General features: G+C 53.6%; 1 protein-coding gene across 1 annotated transcript in view; it reads right to left on the bottom strand.

The window, feature by feature from the left end:
- Window positions 1-1,755: 1,755 nt before the first annotated feature.
- The window catches only part of sdk2b (sidekick cell adhesion molecule 2b), a 52,548-nt gene continuing 37,629 nt past the window's right edge, over window positions 1,756-16,674 (bottom strand). The window contains exons 4-10 of the mRNA XM_062475360.1: window positions 16,379-16,504; window positions 15,470-15,634; window positions 15,220-15,360; window positions 14,051-14,189; window positions 9,909-10,038; window positions 4,779-4,835; window positions 1,756-3,951 (exon numbers count right to left, since the gene is read on the bottom strand). Coding sequence (XP_062331344.1) covers window positions 3,541-3,951; window positions 4,779-4,835; window positions 9,909-10,038; window positions 14,051-14,189; window positions 15,220-15,360; window positions 15,470-15,634; window positions 16,379-16,504 — 1,169 coding nt within the window. The 3' untranslated portion in view covers window positions 1,756-3,540. The remainder of the gene's footprint in view (window positions 3,952-4,778; window positions 4,836-9,908; window positions 10,039-14,050; window positions 14,190-15,219; window positions 15,361-15,469; window positions 15,635-16,378; window positions 16,505-16,674) is intronic.

Below are 16,674 nucleotides of genomic sequence, written 5' to 3'. Positions count from 1 at the left end.
ACTTTGCCCCGCCCTTGGCACACACAAACACACGCACGCCCTGGGTCTTTCAATCCCAATCCTTCCACAAGGGCTCCGTATGAAATGGAAAATTGGCAAGGGAAAGGAGTCCAGGAACCAAAATGGTTCCCCATGACTAGACATCCCCAGACTAACATCTCCAGTATCACAAGCTCTTCCAAAAGTCATCTCACAACCCAAATTTAGCTTCATCCAGACTGGCACATCCGAATAAGCCTATAAGCTATACGCTCAATACGGCAGAAGCTACTCCTGCATTCAATGTTTGTGGACCCTCTCATTTATATGGAATAATAGTCCATGACCTCAGTCTTTCTATAATAATCCATTCTCCCATAGCCAAGCCTTCTACCCAAACCACCTCACACCACCCGTTCCCTGAGCCCGTCATCTAAATGAGGCAATTAAAACCCAGAGTTTCCAAGCCCATTGAACTTCACCTTCTGTCAGCAGCATTTAATGTGTTTTCCAGACTGTCTCCGGCTCAACAAAGCATCAGACTTTTTTTTTAGAGTCCCTTCTTTTAACAGAGAGGCTCCACCCCTCCGTCTCCCCTCCCGCGTCCCAGAGAGGGATGTTTTCAAAGGGGACGGATTAGATCGGTGGAAGCCCCTTCCAATCTCGGCCCTGACCAATCCGGTGGCTTGTCTGTCTGGCACGTTACTAGGTTAGCTTTGGATCAGGGTGACCCTGATCCAATTAGGGATCTCACTCCATCTGACACCCGCTACAAACAGGGTTACAGTCAGTCTGGGTGTGACATGGAATGAGGTTAGGACAGTCCTGGTGTGACATTAGTCCAGCTTTGGGTGGCTCTGTTCCTGAAGAACTCACAATGTCATATTTGGGTGTGCTAGAGTATGCACGCATGTCTGTAGGGTGCACAACTAGTTGCATGTTGAAAACAGGAAAAACAGGTCTGTCAACAGAGACAGTAACAGATGAGCTGATCAATGGTTTCCTGTGCAGACAGTCTGCCATTGTTCCCCCAAGTTAGCTGCCTCAGGTGAATTTACTGCAATTTGGCTATTGTGTTTATGCTTGGGAAAATGAGTGAAGAATATACGGGATGGAGGGCAAATTGAAAGAGGAGTAATTATTTTCTTATTAAAAGACACACTCAGAAAATGTAATACCGTAAAAGAAGCCCTCGGTGACGTTAATGGTGGGGGCTTGGCGAGAAGAGGACTTTACATTTACATTTTACATTTAGTAATTTAGCAGACGCTCTTATCCAGAGCGACTTACAGTAAGTACAGGGACATTCCCCCGAGGCAAGTAGGGTGAAGAGCCTTGCCCAAGGACACAACGTCAGTTTGCATGACCGGGAATCGAACTGGCAACCTTCGGATTACTAGCCCGATTCCCTCACCGCTCAGCCACCTGACTCCCATCTGACTTTGACCGATTGACTGACCAACCAGACTGACAACACTTGACTGCGCTCAAGGGAAGTTCTTCACAACACCACCCACAGTGAATTATCTCTGACTGGGACTATGGCAGCCCTCACAAGGAAGGTTTGTGTGGAATTTCACACCAACCTTTCATACTCATACAGGATGTACTCCATACACACGCCCAACCTTCATACATACTTTTCTTCTTTCAGTTTCCATCTGCATGAGGACATTTTCAATCTTCGGATGAACCAAGTAAATATGACTAAAACACAACAACAAAAAAACAGTAGTATGCACATACCCAGCCATGACATCATTCAGTCACAGGACACCCATTGAAAAATAATTTATTTTGGAAATATACCGTGATCATATCCATTCATATTCAGCATGATAGGTTTTGCGTACAGTGAATTCACCCCACAGAGAAAAAAGCAGATGGTCATTTTAGAACTATGAAACACCACTGACTCTGTACTACGTGTTGCCCTTTGCGTGGGCAGAAGGGCAGAGACGACCCCGTCCTGGGCCAGGTGTGCACCAGCTGCCAGTCTCTTTGTATCCAGACACAGTGAATGCTTTGTAAAGCTTACACAGAAGAAGTGTAATCACACACACACACACATACAGATACACACACACGATAGTCTCATATTTGGGGAACTGACACACAGTCACACCTGCGTTGTGTCTTTCCACTAATACTGATAACACGACGGGCGAGGCGAGGCAGTCCTGTGACATCATCTCTCGGCGACGGCACAAAGCTGATTATATCATTGAAGCGAGATCCCCCCCCCCCGGTCCAGGTAACAGCTCCGGCAGAGAAGCAATGATACCTCTGCCTGGTCCGAAGCCACCCCATGGAGTCTTAGAAGGAGTTTCCGCAGAGGGGCGGGGCTGGGGTGGGGGGGAGGGGTCTTGTTCGCTACTGAAATATCCAACTGAGGTTGGACCTCTCTTCAGCTCCGTGATGCGGCGGGGGAGGGACGCGCGTGTGTGTCTCATGACATCACAGGGTCAAACTATAAAAGGTGGGCTGTGCTGAGGGGCGGCCGGCTGACGGCTGTCCGGCCCGGGAGGGTTCTCCCACAGGCGGAGGGAGAACCCGGGTCTCGTCCGTGTCCGGCAGCACATCGGGTCAGAGGTCGTGGATATACACTAGACTCGATAAGGCCTCTCAGATTCCGCGAGTGGCTTTCTGAGAAAGCTGGCACCGATATGTTCACGTCGACACAGTACATCTCCTATTCCGGGGGGGCGCTGCAGGCCCGTACGCTGCGGCCTTGGGATTGGACGAGCCCTGACGTGCGTGTGCTCCCCGTTCTAAGGGTCAAGGCCCAAGGGTCAAAGGTGAGAGTGCGAACACAGCTCTTGGTCCTTCTTCCCGACAACATAGGTCCACGCGTCTACATATGGCGACACTGGCCTCAAAATGTTCATCCTCATGTCTGACATTCATTAATTAGTCTTCCTACCAATCGATTCATCTCTTTGTAGTATATCATATATATCCTTTCAACGATTGTCCAGCACATGAACCATCAGAGTGTTGTCGTTCATCAATGTTTTTTATCCAGACATGGGTCCAAACGTCTAACTCTTCAATATTTTTTTTTCCATATAATCTGGTGACTTTTTACAGAACCTAAAATATTATTCTCTTTTTTTTTTCCTTGTGTATGAAGAAGTATACAGTATCAACAAAAAAAACGGAGAAAATAAACGATAACAAAAGAAAAGAAAAACTCATGCAAGTTGCTCAAGCGGCAAAACGAACAGGAAAGCAAATATATGCTGTCACCATCTCACAAGCGCCCCCTCAGTTAAGGAGAAAGGAAACCAAATTTAGGCTGGCACACGCACACAATAGGAAAAAAGTACCACACCAAAGTATTTTGTTGCTTTTGTGCCCTGTATACAGAATAATCTTTGAACCCATTTTGTAAAAAAAAAAAAAAAAAAAAGGACACATTTAGTAATGTAATGAAAACACCTTTCATGACGAAAATAATGCACAAACTGTTGAACGGGCCTGTTGTTGTAAGCACTGCAGTATTCTCTGTTGACACATGTTTGGGGGGTGGGTCACCCGAGCAGAAGTCCCCTCTTGGCGTCAGACGAAAGAGGAAAAGCCGGCGATGGGGGCCCTGGAGCCGGGCGCCAGGCTGCTGGGGGGCCGGTAGAGGGTGCTGTGCTGGCTGGGGGGGTTGGAGCTCTGCTGAGACGGGGTGGGAGTCCGGCTGCCCTTGGGTCTGAACAGGCTGCCCTGGCCCTGGGGAGGGGCCTGCACCTGCGGCTGGGGGCTGGGGGAGCTGAGCTGGGGGGGCAGGGGGGGCAGGGGCGGGGGGGCGCAGTGCTCCGGGTCGCCCGACTCGGACTCGGTGTAGCTGTAGGCCTGCGCCCGGGAGATGCCCTTCTGCTGGCGGCGCCACGAGTTGTAGTAGGTGGGGTCGCTGATGTAGTGGTTGACGAAGGAGTGGGTCTTCTGGCGGTTCTGGTCCACCTCGTACTCGCTGTCGCTGCCCTGAGGGGGGGGGGGGAGGGAGGGGGGAAGGAGGGGAGGAGACTGGTTAGAAACAACGCTAGCTTTGATAAGGAGGTGTTAGAGGTTTGGATGCTGTAAATGAAAATGATTGGTTATTTTAGGATCACAGTTGGGATTGAAAACAAGGTCTCTCTCACTAGAGGTACTATAACACACACGGGCACGCGCGCACACACAAACACACACACACGACGAGGTGGCGCATGACTGCAGAGGATGATTGGGCGCTGGAAGGATGACACGTGCATGGCAAACAGACCCAACGACCACACAGGAGGGCACAGGTCAAATTGGAGATTTCCAAGATTCTCTTTTTTTCTTCATCTACCGACAAACTAATCAAGCCAAATGTTTTTGTGTTTTTTTTTTTGGGGGGGGGGATGGGAGGATGGATGGGGGGGGTCAGGAATCTACTGAGATCTACGGCACACGGCAGAGGAGACGGCTCGGGAGACTACCGGGAGAGGGGGAGGAGGAGCAGGGGGGAGGAGGGAGAGAAATGGGAGGAGGGAGGGAAAGAGGAGGAGGATGAGGAGGGGGAGAGGGAGGAGGGGGGAGGAGGGAGGGAGAGGGGAGGAGGAGGAGAGGGAGGAGGGAGGGAGAGGGGAGGAGGGAGGGAGAGGGGAGGAGGAGGAGGAGGGGGAGAGGGAGGAGGGAGGGAGAGGGGAGGAGGGAGGGAGAGGGGAGGAGGAGGAGGGGGAGAGGGAGGAAGGGGGAGGAGGGAGGGAGAGGGGAGGAGGAGGTAGGACTATCGACCTACAGCAGCACTCTACAAGACACACAAGCAGGCAGCCGCTCAGCCTCACCCAGTGCAGCGGGAGCACGCGCAGACCGCCAGTCCCGTACGAGAACACGAGCGCCTCCTATGGGTGAACAAAGACATGGGGTTTGGTTTTTGGGGGGGTTTTGTTGGTTTGGGGGTTTGTCATCGTGTTTGTTTTGAAGCGGCCCCGGGTGGAGCTGTGGGTCCTGGAAGATCCCAGCATGGCGTTCCTTCAGTGGGATCGACAATGTTGTCGAGGGAGATCCCCTTAGCTCAACTGAACTTGTGTCCTCGTTCGAAAACAACGAGAGTTGAAGTACCGTCACTTTCATTTTCCCCCGTGCTCTTGTGCGACTTACCTTCTCATTCGTTCTAATCATTTCAACTATGGATTGTGAGGAATTTCAAAGGACGCATCCTAGTCCCTCCTTTTGTCCTCGGGCTTGAAGGGTTGGCCCAGGTGGTTGTTTTGTTGCCATGTCACCAAAAATGCCATCTGTCAAAACAGGAACCTGCCAATCACTGGCCATTCTGTGGGGTGTGGGGTTCTGTTGACCATCACCTAATTGGTGTAAGAGGAAGCTGGCGATTGACCAATCGCCGCAATGATGAATGACGTGGCCGCTCAAACGCCACCTCGTACCCGTCGGCCTGCCTGTCATCACGTTCAGTTAGGCTCAGGCGAGGCAGGAGCCTGAAACAGATGCTGGTGAAGGGGGGGGGGGGGGGGGGGTATCGGTTTTCAGCTAGCCAGAGATGGTGGTGATGTTTGGAGAACGTCAAGGTGGGTCGCCCCTCTCCCTTCTTCTCTTTATCTTCAGCATGGCGGGGCCCTGAGTTGAAAGGGTGGGGGAAGGGGGGATGGGGCTCCGCTATCTGGGGAAGAGACCGCGCTGTGTCTCCCACCCACCTTCTACCCCCTGTCCTCCAAGCCTCTCAACAACCCCCCCCCCCCCTCCCGTTGCCCCCTGCCTCTTCCTCCCCTCCCCTCAAAGCAAAAAAAAAACAGCTAACCCAAACCCCATGGATGCCGAGCTCCACTATGCTCCACAGGTCAGGAGTGAGGAGAGGCGGAGGAGCCGACGGCGGTGTTGAGTTACGGTCCCGAGCTCCTCAGCTCGGATTCAGCAAGGAGGATTACTCCTGCTGCTCCCCTGCAGTCCTTTAAACACAGACAGGTCACACACACACACACCAGCCCTCCACTCTCGTGCTGCACTGACACTTTTACACAGCAATCCACTCCTGACTCATCGAAAGTTCAACGGTTACTTCACTTAATTAACGTCTCCAGAAGTTAACACCTACAAAGTATATATCCCCAAAAAAGAAAAAAAGAACATGTATGTCTTGTTTTTGATTTAAAAAAAAACTGTTTGGACAGCACCATGGCTGCGTCCATGTGTGATTTTGTAGCTTCATTATCAGTGTGGGATCCCCACAGGGGTTGGGGACACAGAGAGAGGCATTCCTGTCATGCCTGTGCTTTCAGGAACACAACAAGGGACTAATAAGAGCCACTCACACCGATCTGAACACCGCCAAAGCCCCTTCGAGTGACATAACCTCTTTCACTTAGCTTAGACGCTGGCTCTTGAAATGCTGCGAGCGTGCATGTCTGTGTAGTTTGTGTCTGCGTGTGTGCATGTGGGGTGGGGGGCAGTGTGTGTGGGGGGGGGGGGTTGTGAGAGTATCCGTCCGCTTATGTGTGTGTGTGTGTGTATGTAGGGGGAAGTGGGAGTATGCGACGGAGGTGGCCCACTCTCTCATGGGTCTCTGTGGTGTGTGTGTGCGTAGCAGATGTTCTTTCTCCTGTAAGTCCCCCCTCCCTTGCCCCCCCCCCCCCTCGCCCCCCTCCCTCCATCGCTCTCTCCATTCCACATCCTTTGTCCAGAACAACGCGAGGCCCTGCTTGTGGGTCTTGTCCTTGGAGCGGGACGAGGTTAACTTTGGCACGGGTGCACGGCCACTGCATCAGCGACTCAGTCGAGCAGATCTCAGCAGATTAGAGGCTCATTAGCGGAGCCTGGTACTAGAGGACAAGCGGGTGCTGTGGAGGGGTGAGGGTGAGAGGGGGGGGTTATGAGGGTGAGGGTGAGGGGGTGGTGGGGGTGCTGCAGGGGCTCCACAGCTATCTGGGCAGAAAACACACACCAGCCGGCCCACCGGCACATCCCAGGCGCCATCCTGCGGAATTAGGGAGTAGCCCGTGAGATTAGGATGCTGGGAAACAAATAAACGGCGTGGGCCTGGCGTTCTGTCAGGGGAGGGTTCTGTATCAGGGAGGGCTGACGAAACTCAACACGTCTCCTTTCCGCAGGGGCGCTCACGACGGTTGGGACGAGACCGTGCGAGAAACATACCAACGAGGGGGGGAAGAAAAGAGAGGGGGAAAAAAAACTCTGGTTTGAATGTAGGTCGCCATCTCTTCTGACCCAGTCGGCGGAGAGAACGCGCTCGCCGTCCCGCGATCAAGACGCGCCTGGCACACGGGGATAGGTGAGAGGGGGCGCGGCGGCGAGCCGTCCGACGGGGGAAGACGGGACGCCTGCGGCGGTTCTCCCGTGTCCGATGGCAGGCTCCTCTTCAGCCAAATTCTCAGAACTTCCTAGGAGTCTCCAGCTCCTGTAGAGCTGCCCCCCTCCCCACACCCCGAGAGGGGCTAATCCTTTGTCCTCCAGTTATGGATTATATGAAGGATGGGAGAGGGGTCAGGGTCTGTACCACTTCCCTCTCATTATTACAATGAGCACAGCAGGGACCCCGAGAAGAGGGGGGTTGGAGTTGGGGGGGGGGGGGGGGGGGACTTTGTCTGGCAAACATCATCTCTGTTGAGGGGCGAACATTGTGCGACTGGATTCAACAGACTGACACGTTTACAGGAATCCGCCCTCGTGAGCGTGCGTGTTTGTGTATGTGTGCGCGCGCGCGGGCACGTTTGTTATGCGCGCGTGGGTGCTCGGCGCGTGCTTGTTGACAGCGTGTGTGTGTTTGCCAGAGCGAGGGAGCAAACGATCACAAGAGAGGGGAGAGAGTGAATCCAGCTGTCGGCGAGTCTTGACAGAGAGACAGGCAGACACAAAAGGGTTTGTGCGGATGATAAATATGATTACAGAAAGCATACCGAGGAGCTTGTTGGTTGGGCTTCATCCATCTCCCAGGGAGGGACTTAGCTCCAATCCACCCTCGTCTGGTGTGACTCACGAGGACAGCCACGAGCAGAGACACGACGGTGTCTCATCCCCGTCTGAGTACGAGGGAGTAACGGGCAATTCCTATTTCTCGACACAAGTCAACTTTCAGAACGTCCACCAGGCCAGCACAATCGCCAGCTGTGAAGCAAAGTTCCTTTTCGTGTTCCTTTCGTTCACGCTCCGTTCTGTTCCTGTTCTCTCGGGGAGGGATCCGGTTACGCCGTGGTGTTCTAATGCTGCCCGGCCTAGTGACGAGCGGGTGTGTTCTAATGCTGCCCGGCCTAGTGACGAGCGGGTGTGTTCTAATGCTGCCCGGCCTAGTGACGAGCGGGTGTGTTCTAATGCTGCCCGGCCTAGTGACGAGCGGGTGTGTTCTGTGTCGACACCTGAAACGCCTCTCTGTTGGACCCGGGCCAGGGATCTTTGTTGCCAGGAGTGAGAACACAGAGGGGGAAACACCTCTCATCTTTTCTCTCCCACAGACTGTGCAAGGAGATGCACATTGCCCTGTAATGACTCGGGGGTGAGATCACCTGGTCTTCTATGACTACTTTCGAATCGAAAGTGTCACCCTGACAACACAGCCTGCAGGAATCCTTCGCTTTCTGCGTGTTTGTGTGTGAGTTTCCTACGGGCATTTGAGCTGCCGATACCTGGAATAGCTCTGTCATGGTGGCCTAGTTGGCCCGGGCAACCCTAGGTATTAACTCGATCCCCTCTTAAGGCGAGGACAATGGTTTGGATGTGGGCTGGGTTCTCCTGGAGAAAGGTCCGGAGGGATCCCCACTCACCACAGCTTCAAAGGACATTCCAGGTGCTCTGCCGAGGGCCACTGGGTGATGATGAGGCTGGCTGTCAGTGGGCTGGCAGGGGAGCGAGGGGGGGGGTGGGTTAGGGGCAGCTTTAAGTCTGACCTTCAAAGGCAGTTCCCCCCTCTCCCCCACCCACCCCGGCCCCAGAAGAGGCCTGCTCGGTTGGTGTTTGTCAGGTAGGCAGGGAAGGGGGGGGGGGGGGGGGGGTTAGTGGAAGACTCTAGATCGGAGCTTGTTTGACAACGCGCAAGTGTGACCACTCGATACGCCGGGGGGCCCGATGACACGTCGAAATGCCTCGTCTCGGAGGATGTTTCTCTCCCTCTCCGAAAGATCCTGTCCGTAGCGATTCATTGCCGAGGAGATTGGGGGGATTGGAGTGAGGAGAGCCTGGGTAGGGGATCAGGGCAGCTGAAGAGAGATCCCCGGAGGAGGAATTCACGCTGGGATTGATTCCGTCGACAGCCGAACCAGATTCGGAGATAATTCGGAGACGGCTCAAGAGTAAAGAATTCCGAACATGAAAGGGAACATTTGAGGGAGCATGAAACCAGGGGAATTCGGGGACGGCTTCCTCCCTGCCTTTCATATCACTGCCATCAAAACCAGCCTGTGGACCAGAGGCATCCTCCCCTAGACCACAAGAGATGGGGGGGGGGTACTGCCTCTGCCTGAAAAGAAACAGCAACAACAGCTCAGGAGACGAAGAGGGTGGGACGGCAAAGCCAACAAAGGACAGAAAAAGACAAACCAGGACTCGGCCGATGCCAGCGCGGCAGACTTGAGTGAGGCATCGTGGGAAAAAAACGCTTGCAAGAGGTCTGGAACAGGGGTCTGGATAGACGGCAGGCGGAAGATACCTGACCTGATGTGGGAGTACGTTTTGACCCCGAATGACCACCATGCTGCTATCAGGACGCCACGCCACTAACTGTAGGCCTCGGATTATGGAACTTTCCGCGCCAACCCACGATGAAACAGGGTGACCATGACACACAGGAAGACGACACAGCACTGGATGGACCACAGACAGCACACTCACAAGCCAGTGAACAGCTAACCTGTGGTGAGACGACTACATCAAAGACCTAGCCAATCGGTGGCTGGCAGACACACTGGTGCTGTGTTGGCGCTCTGAGGTAACAGAGGCGGTTGGGGTACCTGTACCTGTGAGTCGGAGATCTCCGAGGGCTTCTCCGTCAGACTGCTGCTCTCGGCGGGGATGAGGTCGTTGTACTTGGTGCTCACGTCCTCGTCCGAGTAGTGCAGGCTGCCAGGGCTGGGCCTGGGAGGAGATCTACACACACGCACACACATAAACACACATGGAGTCAATGACTATGATGCGCACGCTGGCTTTCATTTGTGTGGGGGGGGGGGGAATATTCTCCTGTCCTGCCAGCTTGCCGTGGTAACCTAAACGGACTGGATGGAGAACTTTGCTTGAAACATCAAAGCCTATCAGTACATTTGGAGTAAAACACAAACCAGAACACCACCCCTCTGGGCCACCCTGATTTAGAAGACCGTGTGTGTGTGTGTGTGGTGGGGTGCCTGTGGGTATCTGATGTAGACACTACAGATGTGTGTGTGTGTGTGTGGGCAGGGGGTGGAGAGAGGGGCATGGGGGGGGAGGGGGACTTTATGAGAATCATGGGACACCCATGAGGTGACTGCCTCCAGCCTCCCCAGGGATGAATATCTCTCCCTGATTAAATCCTCGATGTGGGCTGAGGAATGGCAGGCACCAGGGCCTTGTGACCCAGGAACACACTGAAGCTTTGTGGAGCCGACTGCTCTCCTCTCCAGCAGGGAGGCATGTCTTTACGTTGAAGGATGCCCTGCCCCGCGTCGGAATACAGGATAAGATCCAAGTCAACTGAAACAACAGCCAATGCTGATGAATATCTCCTGCAGAGGTAGAAGGTTGGATTTGCGAAGGAGCGGAGGTCAAGGGATGGGGGGGGGGATACAGGTAAAGAGAGAGAATGAGAGAAAGCTGGAGAGAAAGAGAGAGAGGTAAAAGAAGAGGGATATAAAGAAGGAAAGAGATATTGAAAAGGGAGGAAAGGCAGTATGTAGTCTCTTCTCTGTCCCAAAGCTTCTCCATATTTTCCACGAACCCAAGCCCTGAACAGTCCTCCATCTGTGTTGGATTGGTCCTGGTTTGGCACGGCCTGGTTTGGCTCGGCCTGGCTTGGCTCGGCCTGCGTCTCGTCTCTCATCCAGGCGGCACTGGGGCCGCTACAGACAACCTTTATACAGTCTCAATCCAGCAAAGCATTTGCATAACTATTTTCCACATAAATATGTTTTCCAGCAAATGCATTCCTAAAACATTTGAGGCGAAAGTTTGTTATCATTGGACGACTTTTTGTCGTTGGAAATTTACGATACAACGGTACAGTAGGATTCAAAGTTGTTGACCGATTTCAAACTGTCTCAGCCATTAAGGGCCTAATCACAGAGTGAGTAGCGATTAAGGTACATCAAATCAGGCTAATAAACACTAACTAGATAAGGTTTAATCCACTCAACAGGAGTTGAGGATTGAGACACACAGTGAGAAGGCCAAGGTTGGTGTGGAGGCCGAGCTGTGTGGAGGCTGTGTGGAGGCCGAGCTGTGTGGAGGCCGAGCTGTGTGGAGGCTGTGTGGAGGCCAAGCTGTGTGGAGGCCGAGCTGTGTGGAGGCCGAGCTGTGTGGAGGCCGAGCTGTGTGGAGGCTGTGTGGAGGCTGTGTGGAGGCTGAGCTGTGTGGAGGCCGAGCTGTGTGGAGGCCGAGCTGTGTGGAGGCCGAGCTGTGTGGAGGCTGTGTGGAGGCTGAGCTGTGTGGAGGCTGAGCTGTGTGGAGGCTGAGCTGTGTGGAGGCCGAGCTGTGTGGAGGCCGGGCTGTGTGGAGGCCGAGTTGTGTGGAGGCTGGGCTGTGTGGAGGCCGGGCTGTGTGGAGGCCGAGCTGTGTGGAGGCCGAGCTGTGTGGAGGCCGAGCTGTGTGGAGGCCGAGTTGTGTGGAGGCCAGTGGAGGTCCTGACAGCCTACTCTGACCTCGCTGACAGAGAGGACGCTCTGACTTGCATAGAAGGATTGCACACGTCTCCCTCCCTCAGATGAAGACTGTGGACCCCTCGACACCCCTCTCTGCCCCCCCCTCTCCCTCCTGTCCAATCTCTCCATCCTCCCCCCTCTCTGGTTCTCTCATCCAATCTCTCCATCCTCTAGCTTTATCTCTCCCCCTACTCGTCTCTCTGTCCTCCAAATCCATCTCTCTCTCTCTGGACAGTGTTATCCGGTCTGTCTGCAAGGGTCCAGTGAAAGATAGCGAAGGTAACCATCTGTTACTGAGGTCAGAATCCCCCAAAAACAGACCCTGCGCAGACAGAGTGAGTCCTGGCCTCGCCCAGCCTGGACAGAGTGGCCCCCCCCGTCCCCCGCCGTCCCACCAGAGAAAACACCCCACTGAGCCTGTCCTGGCGAGTGTCCAACACACCCTCACTTCCTCCTCCTTCGGCTGGAGTAGCTCAACCGCAATGATGCTGACCAGAACAGTGTCCAGACAGAGCATGTCAGGTTCTCAGGGAGGATTATGATAAACAGCCTGTTTGAAAATGCAGAGCACAGCACAGCACACCAACAGTCTCCCTTCCTTCCTGCCTGTCTCCTCGAGAGTCTCGTTCACTACTGAGAGAGGTGTGAATTATGGATGAGCTCCCCTGAAAGGAGGAGGAAGAGCGATCATCCCCTGGTGGAGGGTAAGGGGTTTATCATGTATAATCGGTGCCGGAGGAGAAAACTCATCCCTCTCTTAGCGCCCTGTCTCCCTTCTCCTCTCTCTCTTCCTTCTCCCCTCTCTCTCTCTCTCTCTCTCTCTCTCTCTCTCTCTCTCTCTCTCTCTCTCTCTCTCTCTCTCTCTCTTCCTTCTCCTATCTCTCTCTCTCTCTGGCTATCAGAGTCAGAAATCAGAATCTTTCACTATTTCTCTCTGTTTTTTTTACATGTTTTTTTTTATTTACATGTATCTAACGTTCAAGAGTCGTGCGAACTCGTGGGAATGTTCAAAGCTGTGTTTATTTGTATCGCTTGTTATGTATCGCTCAGTAATGGAAGGGAAGATGCAAACACACCAGCACACACAGACAAACTACAAACGAACGGGACAAAAAGGCTCGTCAATGCTTCTTGTTTTTCTTGCTGCAAGTAAGACAGCTTTGTTGTGTTTCTTGAAAAAACCCAACTGCAGCGAATTCTTGTCAGCGCTTCACACGGTAATAGAATCAACACACACTTCCTCTCAAAGCACATGTTTTTGCTGAATAACCCCCCCCCCCCCCTCCCAAAATGATCTTCAAGCTCAGACTTGGGGTGCGATGGATTCGATAATTTGCTGGAGTGTTGTTGTCGAGTGTGAGCTGCGGCAGGGAGCCCATAGTGGCCCCAGGTATTCGAATCCATCACCTCGGCTGTGTGAAGGCAGATCAGAGGCTGGAGGAGCTGTGCATTCCAGCCTGACCTGGCCGCTCCTCAAAGACCCAGGGCAGCTTTGATCCTTCGTCAAGGTCACACACACACACACACACACACACACACAGTACAGTACTCACACCAGCCAGCACCACAGGGAAAAGGAAAAAGGCATGCGCGCAATTGGACACGCAGATTCAGCGAATTACACACATAAACACTTACACACACACTCCCCTGTGTAGCAGTACGACAGTCAGCCTAAACCTGTGGCATAGACTTCTCATTAAAACCCAGGGACTGTTACCCAATTGAAAATATTCCAAATTAAACAGAATGCTTCTGGGAGGAGATCTACACACACACACACAGGAAGTGTGTGTCCATACGCGGGAAAGGCTTCTGTAGTTGTGTAGTGTAAGTGTAGTATCTGTTCATCCCCAAATTCCCCCCACCTGGGGATTATAATAAAGTGGTGTCTTATCTCTTCTATGCAGTCTCTCTGGTGATGATGGGCTGTTTCTCAGAGTGGGAGTCTGCTGTGCCTGACAGAGTGCTTGACGAGAGGTCAGGTTAGGATTTCCAGAACCTCCTCAGTACAGAAGGTAGGCAGAAGGCTACTCACTGTGAAATGTTTTACAGTGGAAACTCTGCTATGGTCTGACGAAACGGCTACTCTTTTAAAAAGCTAGACTTTCCACCGGACTCCGACCTCGAACTCCACCTCGAAGCATGAGGTATTTCATATGGCAGACAAAATACGTCCAACACATTTAGTACCCATCTCGGAGGAATGTTAAATGCATGTTAAATTGCTTCATTTGAAGAGACAAATGTTCCGGTGCGTTCCTGACCTGGTATACACGCCGTTCTTGCGGCAGAAGGAGTTTTTGACGGACAGCCGTCGGTTGTTGAGCTCCAGCGCGGGGAAGCGTCCCTCATCCAGGCTGACCATGTCTCCGTGCGTGAGGGCGTTGCAGTTGGAGTTGTTCCCTGAACACACATAGGAAGATTCTGTGTGACCACAGGCCGGTGACACAGTGACGGTTAGCGATGCAGAGACGGTTAGGGTGATGAAGGGGGGTGGGGGGAGGGGTTGAGGAGGGGGGGAGGTCAGAGCGGGGTCGCGATAGTCGAGGCATGGCGAGTAGAGAGTGAGGTCACGAAAGACGAGTCACGACAAGTTCTCCTGACATTTCAGCTACAGGGGAGCGAGAGAAAACTCAAGGTCTATTGATAGAAACCCCAGCTACGTGACGGTATGGAAGAAAACATGACCTCAGCTGAAACTCCCACCAGCTGTCTCCGACACTGATCAGCGGTGAGTCATCTGCTGACTCGGCGTTTGTCTGAGTCTCCCCCACCGCCCCCCCACCCCACCACCCCCACCTCCCCCACCACCCCCGGGCCTGTAGACACCCAGCCCAAGAAGACATCCCCCCCACCCCCCCACACACACACACCGTCTCCTCTGATCAATGGACCCGTTCCGAGGTTACACTAGGTGAACCGGGGCCTGCACAGACACAGAGGAGTGTGCAACGGGCTGGCCCGCTACAGCAGCAGGGAGAGAAACGGGGGAGGGGGATCGGGAGGAGGGGGGTCTACTGTGAGAGCCTCTTTGTGGGTGACAGTGAGAGGGAGCCTCTGTGTTTCCTCTCTCAGTCAGAAGGACAGCCAGTGAGCCGTGATGGTACAGTGCCCTCCTGACTAGGCCTGGCAGCCTGGTGCTGGCACAGCCCGGACAGTAGAGCTGAGTGATGGGAAACACTCGCTGATGTCAGACTTGCGCTTGACTGCACAACAACAACAACGCCCCTACCCCCCCCCCCCCCCCACCACCACCAACGCATGCTACAACCCCTCCACTTCTGTCTGTCGCTCCCCCCGCTCTTTTCTTAGCCGTTTCTCTCCTCTTTTTTCCTACCCCCTCCCCTCCGCCCCCCCCGCCCCCTCAGTCAGCCCCCAACCCCTCTACTTCCCCCGACTCTCCTGGCCTGCAGAGGAACTTGCTCAGACCCACCTGAGTCCGACTTCTTGGAGTACTTCTTGCTCTGGCCTCGGATGATGAGGATGAAGACCAGGAGGAGGATGAAGATGAGGCCCACCAGGGCCACCACCACCAGGAACCACCACTCCTCGTAGAACGGCGCCACCTTCTGGGCTGGAGGACACGGCGGCGACGGTGAGGAAACAACCGGGACTCCAAACATCCCCCAAGAACATTCACACGTGTAGAGCTAGGATACTGTCGGTCAATGACGGTCACTCACCAGAGATGGAGGGAGAGGGAGAACTGGGAGTGCCGTAGCCGTAGTCGTTGACCCCTATGACCCGGAAGTCGTAGCTGACGCCTTGCTTCAGGATGTCCATGTTGAACGTGTATGATGTCACTTCCTTGGGGATGTCTTTGATCAAGATATCCCACAAGCCCTCATCTACGACAGTGGGGAGAGCGAGCATTTCGAGTTACAGTGCGACATAATATAAACATTGCAATAAGGACGTAGAAGTAGCTGATGCGTCAAGTCTAAAAGCCTGGTTTACAATGGCGTAAAATCACAATCTGGCATTGCATGAGGTAATCCATAACACAAAAACATTATACAATTCATAAATTTCACTGCTCTCATAAATCCTATAACAGTCTTTACGGCAACACAGAGGAGATCGTTTTTCAGTTAGCTCTGTAAAAGATGCCAGGGAACATAAGGCCTCAGTGCTAATGATCCTAAATCTACTTTGGGTTTTGACAACTTTTATAGAGGCCTCCACAACACAGGCAAACAGCAAGGCTCATGCAGAGTGCAATCGCTGTGGGTTCGGAGAGCGAAGTCTGAATGGATTAGGGGAACAGGTTCATTTGGCCAGCGGTTCTCCGGTGGTTTCTGGACGATGATGGGCGTGGGAGGGTGTGTGTGTGTGTGTGTGTGTGGGTTGGCAAAACCAATCCATCATCCCACGCCCCTCCCCTGAGCTGTCAATCACAGCGGAACGCGAAACCGGTCCCAATGACCCCACTGTAATCAATACAACCAGTAGAACCTGCCGACCAGCACTTAAGAGAATCGGATCTGGCAGCCTTCGTGATCGCTTCAGCGCCTGGCCTAGACATCGGGTGGTGAGGTGAACCCATCACGCTCAAGGGGTGACCTCCTGGAAGCGGTGGTGGCGTGACTCACCTGAGGGTCTGGCCTCGATGACGTAGCGCGTGATGGGGGAGCGCCCGGGGTCTCCGCTGGCCCAGTGGATGGTCAGGGCCGAGCCGTAGCGAGAGATGAAAGGATCACCGGGGGGGCCCGGGGCACCTGGGGACCGTGTTACAAAGACACGTTTAGAGATCTGCTGCATCTATCTACAGACGGTGAGACGGGCAGACAGTGAGGATCAGGCAGAGAAACAGATCAAAACAGAGAGACAGACAGGCAGATAAGCAAAGAGATAGACAGATACATAGACAGGCAGCCATACAGGCAGG

This window comes from Osmerus eperlanus, chromosome 12 (genome assembly GCF_963692335.1).
Source record: "Osmerus eperlanus chromosome 12, fOsmEpe2.1, whole genome shotgun sequence".
Lineage (NCBI taxonomy): Eukaryota > Metazoa > Chordata > Actinopteri > Osmeriformes > Osmeridae > Osmerus > Osmerus eperlanus.
Note: the sequence above shows the minus strand (reverse complement) of the source record. Positions and strands in the feature narration are given on the sequence as shown.